We start from the raw sequence: 5,390 nt of genomic DNA, 5'->3' as shown, positions 1-5,390 counted from the left end.
ATGGATGAGGAAGAAGGTGCTGCTGAGCGTTTGGTACATCTCTGCAATAAACTAGGTAAGTTAATGTATGAAAATGATATGAATATTCTAGATGAGGAACTTTCAGAAGAAAAAATCATGGAATGTCAGGTCTCTCTTGTCGGGCAACTTTTCCAAAACCCTAGCGTAAATTTCCAAGCACTCCAAACAGCTATGAAGAAGGCTTGGAGGAATGAGTATGTGGAGGTCAAACCCCTCGAAAATGGCAAGTTCAGTTTTGCATTTTGTAATGAAGGAGAAAAGAATCAAGTGCTGGAAGGAGGTCCTTGGTCTTTTTCTAATCATTTACTGCTCTTGAAACCCTGGGAACCGGATACTCCTCTCCATTGTTATGAGTTCAAGACCTGTGCCTTTTGGGTTAGAATTTTTGGACTCCCTCTTGAATGGAATTTTGAAGGTATGGTAAAGAAAATTGCTAGCTCAATGGGGAAGGTACAAGAAGTGAAAATAGATGCTCGAGGCCCTGCAGCTCAAAGAATTGGGAAAGCGAGAGTAGAAATGGACATGAATACTGAACTGAGAGTTGGACAATTGATGCGACACCAAAACAGGAAGGTCTGGCTTGATTTTAAATACGAAAGGCTGCCTTTCTTTTGTTACTCGTGTGGGAAGATTGGACACTATGCTAATTACTGCAAAGACATTCCCTACGATGAAGAAAAATTTACGATAGAGTTGGGAGGTTGTTTTGGAAGCTGGCTGAAAGCTGAAACTCCAGGGCACAGTCCCTTTTGGAAAGTTTTCTACAAGAAGGAATCTATGGTAGAAGAAATTGAAGAGAGTATCCCTGAAACTCCTGAGCACCAAAGGCAAAATGCAGTTATGGAAGATGTTCAGCCCATCTCTCCCAGTATTAATTCCAATATACAATAGGGAGATTGTAACAGTCTGAATTTTCGATCCTTTTCTCGGGATTTAGGAAATGAATTTGATCAATGCACTTATAGTGAGATCTCACCCGGAAATGCGCATTCACGGGATGCTAACCTTAGGGGTAGGGCTATTACGGGATTGAGTTCGCACGACCAAAGAACTCGACCTAGGTTCGATCTTCGACCATATCGATTGACGAGGGAATGTTTTGAGCCAACCGAGACCGATCTATTTGATTGATCGTGTCAAAAGGGCACTAGTGACAGACCCTCGCAATTATATGACAATCGAGGTCGCCTTGGTTCGAGCAAACTTAAACGTGATTTGACTTAGTGTCGGTCACGGGTCGAGAGCGCGTAATCCCAATGAGCTACCCGTTAGCAAGAGATAAGCTAAAGTCGCGATTGTTCGATTTTAGTCATTTCTTGGAATTCGGGCTCGGGAATCGAGAATTTTGAAAGTGACAATTTTGGACGGCCGATGACGTTTTTGGCTTGGCCAACCTTGGGGCCACCCATTTCTGCAAAAAAATGGATTTCGGTCCGAGGCCGGAAAAATTACGGTTTTGCCCCTGTGGGCACCGAGGCTGGATTCAGAGGCCGTTTGAGGTTATTTTTCGCGGCCAAGGTCATTTTGGGGTGGCCACGCACATTCAGAGTGGTTTTGGCCAAAAATTGGAATTTCGACAAAAATTGGAAAAATAATATTATTTTATTCCCGAGACTTTGACGTGGATTTTCGAGGGCTTGCGCGATGAATTTCGCGATTCCGACGCCATATTATGTTGGCCAGGCACATATGGAACACGTATGTGCGAAAATTTGAATTTCGGTTCGGGATCGGAAAATTACGAAAATGCCCCTAAGACCATTTTATTTAATTCCGAAAATTGGTCAAAATTTTGGGGTTAACCAAGGTTAATTGGGATTAAACCAGGTCTGGTCAACCATGGTTAGGGACAAAAGACCATTTCACCCCTAAATTATTGGATTTGATCAAATCTTGTCCATTGGATCAAGGGCAAAAGTGTCCAATGGGCTTAGATAATGACACTTGGACTCCACTTAGACCCAAATTTGACCCATTTGACCAGATAGTCTTCTCTCTCTCTCTCTCATTTTTCTGTTCTGCCGAGAGCTTCCCCAAATTCTTCTCCCTTTTCTTCCATTTCTGGTTCTAGCGTGTACGGTTACGCAAGTTAAGTGCACTTCACATCGGAACAAGACCAATTGGTCTTGCCGCCGCCGAGCCAACATCACCAAGAACCATTTCCACCTCGTGCAGCCACCACGGCCCGGTATAGTCCAGAATCAGCCCTCTCTCTCCTTTTTCCCCTCTTTTCTCATTTTTCTGTTTTACAAACAGTACCGCCGAAGCTTCGCCGGAGCTTCGATCGCCGTTCCGTCGACACCCGGCCATCCAGCACGTCCATACGTCGCCGCCTAGCACCGTCCATACAGTGTCCGTACGCGTACTGTTCACCGTCAGTACGGATCACTGTTCACGCGGACAGTACGGACGCGCGGCTGTCACCGGCACCTCGCCGGCCACCGTCCCAGCCTTGTCCGTACGGGTGTCCGTACAAAAGTACTGTTCACGCCGTCCGTACGTCACCGGCGACGCTGCTGCCGCTGTCCCGGCCCGTTCCAGCCCCGTTCTGTCTCGCCTTTTTGGGTAAGTATTTTCCCCAAATGTCATTTAGGAGTTCGGGTATCGTAGGGCATGTTTAGGGTTTAGTTCGGATAGTTTATGTGGCTATTTTAGGACTAAATTGAAGGCTGATTGTGTGGTTGTTGTGGGCTGAATCGGAGACTGAGTTGGCAAGGAAATTTGCGAGGTTTAGGAGGCTCGATGATGGCTGAGGTGTTGTGGATTGATTGTGACTGAATTGTGCGATTGATTGGTAGAATTATGCCTTGAATGGCACTTTGTATGTGGTTGTGTGGCTCGTGATGGTTGGCTGGTTTGGTGTGTGTTTCGGACTGAATGTGGCTTGGCCGTGTGCCTCGTGTGTGTGGCCGTGAGGTGTGTGAGTATGGGAGTGTGATTGTGCAATGAATTTGTGTACCAAGAGTGTGTGGTTATGTGTGCGTGTTCGTGTGACGAGAATGAGTAATCGTGAAATGTGTGTGAGGTGTGTATGTTTGACCATACGTGGTGGATTGTGTGTAAGGCGTGAGGTTGTGTATGACCGTGAGTGTTGCTGGCCATGTGTAAGTGTGGTTTGAGTGGAACGAGGGTACGGAAATGTAGGATTGGTTGGAAAGGATCCGTCCTGAGGCGTGTACGTTTACGCGGGACGATGCCGTCCCTGACGAGGTGACGATGCCCGGCCCGACGGGGTATCGATGCCTGACGTGGTCAGAAGACCGTTGGCCTGATGCGTTTTACGCGGGCGCGGTAGAAGGAAAGTGTGTGTAGGATTCCGTCCTGAGGCGTGTACGTTTACGCGGGACGATGCCGTCCCTGACGAGGTGACGATGCCCGGCCCGACGGGGTGACGATGCCTGACGAGGTCAGAAGACCGTTGGCCTGATGAGTTTTACGCGAGCGCGGTAGTGGTGGAAAGGTAAAAAAATGAGTGGGATTTGGCAAGACAAGCGAGAGGATTGTGGAAAGTGACGCATGGTGTGAGTAGCGTGCAAGTGTGTTTGTATCGCGCGAGGTGATGCTTAATTATGGGGTAGAAATTGCTAGGCACGGTATGGGACGTGCCCAAGTGGTTTCTGTCTTATAATTGAGGCACGCGCGCGTCTATGATTCCTTGCTGTGATGTGTTGGCTGTGTTATTTTCTAACGTGCAGGAACGTGCGTGATGGATTCCAGGTAGGGTCGCATGTGATTGTTAGTTTGGCCGATCGTTGTGTGTTATGTGTGTTTTCGTCTGCGGTACGTGAGTGCCTACGTGGGGTTTGGGGTTGTACACCTATTGAGATTCGTCTCACGGTTGTATAACCGCAACTTTCAGACCCCCGGCCCTAAACCTGGGAAGTGCGCCTTTTCTTTTTGGGAGTCTGGGGAGCTGCTGTTGGTGCCCAGTGGAGCTGCAGGTGAGTTCTAGAGATTCAAGCCAGAAATTCAGAAGCAGGAATGGAAGAGGGCGACCCTTAGGTTTTTCCCTAGGGTGTTTTAGGGGTTGTATAACTTGGGTTATCCGATAGTGAAGTTAAGATAACCAAACCCCCTGAACTTTTGTTTAAACGGTGATGAGGATGTTAGTCCGTATTTATGTCGTAATATGATGTTTGTATATTTGGTGTTGTATGAATATGTGGTTCTTTGGATTGTTACGTTGTTCTACTCCGTTGTCGTCATTATTTGTCCGGGGTTTTGTTATTCGCTTCCGCATGTGGCTCTGATGTTTGGGTTGGGTCGGCGACGTTCCTGGGACGTCGCAATATTTCGACCGGAGCGGGATGTCGCGAGCTCGTTGGGGTTCGGGGCGTGACAGAGATCACATGAGGACAGATCCCTACTACACGTAGGAGATAACAATGTATAATTCTGGTAAAAGAGCACTTCTGCTTACAAGCCCTACTCATGAGAAAGGCTTGAATTCTCAGCCTGCCCAAACAAGTTCAGAAGGCACTTCTGCTTACAAGCCCTCAACCAAAAAACAAAAGAGGTTCAGTCCTTACAATTCACTACCTAAAACCCCAACTTGGCCGGATGAAACTCAACTTCTTGAAACACCTGTTCGTACGACTGAAGAAGTCGCTGCATGGGCTTTGGTGGCTAGCCCTAATAAGCCACCAAGTGAACCATGAATATACTATGCTGGAACTGTCAAGGGTTGGGCACACCCTTGACGGTCCGAGAATTAAGAACTTTAGTGGCTCGTTTTAGGCCCACTGTGGTTTTTTTGATGGAAACGAAAAATTAGGCTGAGGTTATTCAGAGAATAAAGAGAAGACTCCATTTTCAGAGTTGTTTTGTAGTTAATCCTGTGGGCACAGCGGAAGGCTTGGCTATTCTGTGGGATGAAAGAATTTCACTAGAAATAGACTCAACGTCTGAGGAATTTGTGAATTTGAGGTGTAAAGAGGTGGTTAGTGGAAAGGAAATGAGAGTTACATTTGTTCATGCTTCTTATTTGTACCAAAAAAGGCTACAACTTTGGGAGGAATTGCGAAATATAAGTTCCATGAATGTACTACCTTGGGTGTGTTTGGGTGACTTTAACGAGGTGCAGTTTTACTGGGAAAAAGTTGGAAAGCGCTTGGCTGAAAACTATAGAATGAATGCTTTTCGGGATTGTCTAGATGCCTGTTCATTGATGGACATTGGCAGTAAAGGGTGTGCGTTCACTTGGGCCAATAATAGAGAAGGGGACGAGTACGTTAAAGAGCGACTTGACAGGGTGGTATGTACGATGGAATGGAGGTTGATGTTCCCTGAAGCGGAAGCTTATGCTCTCCCAGAAATAGGATCAGATCACGGTCCTATACTTCTATCTCTTTGGGCTAACCCTATAAAAT

General features: G+C 46.7%; 1 protein-coding gene across 1 annotated transcript; it reads left to right on the top strand.

Annotated features, from left to right (window-relative positions):
• LOC115664653 (uncharacterized) lies at positions 1 to 912 on the top strand. The gene has a single exon (XM_030586553.2). It carries the CDS (start codon positions 1 to 3, stop codon positions 910 to 912), a length of 912 nt encoding a protein of 303 aa, XP_030442413.2.
• The last annotated feature ends 4,478 nt before the right edge of the window (positions 913 to 5,390 follow it).

This window comes from Syzygium oleosum, unplaced genomic scaffold (genome assembly GCF_021117445.2).
Source record: "Syzygium oleosum isolate NSW1041296 unplaced genomic scaffold, Sole_v2.1 Sole_v2.40, whole genome shotgun sequence".
NCBI lineage: Eukaryota > Viridiplantae > Streptophyta > Magnoliopsida > Myrtales > Myrtaceae > Syzygium > Syzygium oleosum.
Note: the sequence above shows the minus strand (reverse complement) of the source record. Positions and strands in the feature narration are given on the sequence as shown.

Excerpts from the sequence above, each read along its gene's own strand:
- LOC115664653 (XM_030586553.2), top strand. The coding sequence starts at position 1 with ATGGATGAGGAAGAAGGTGCTGCTGAGCGTTTGGTACATCTCTGCAAT.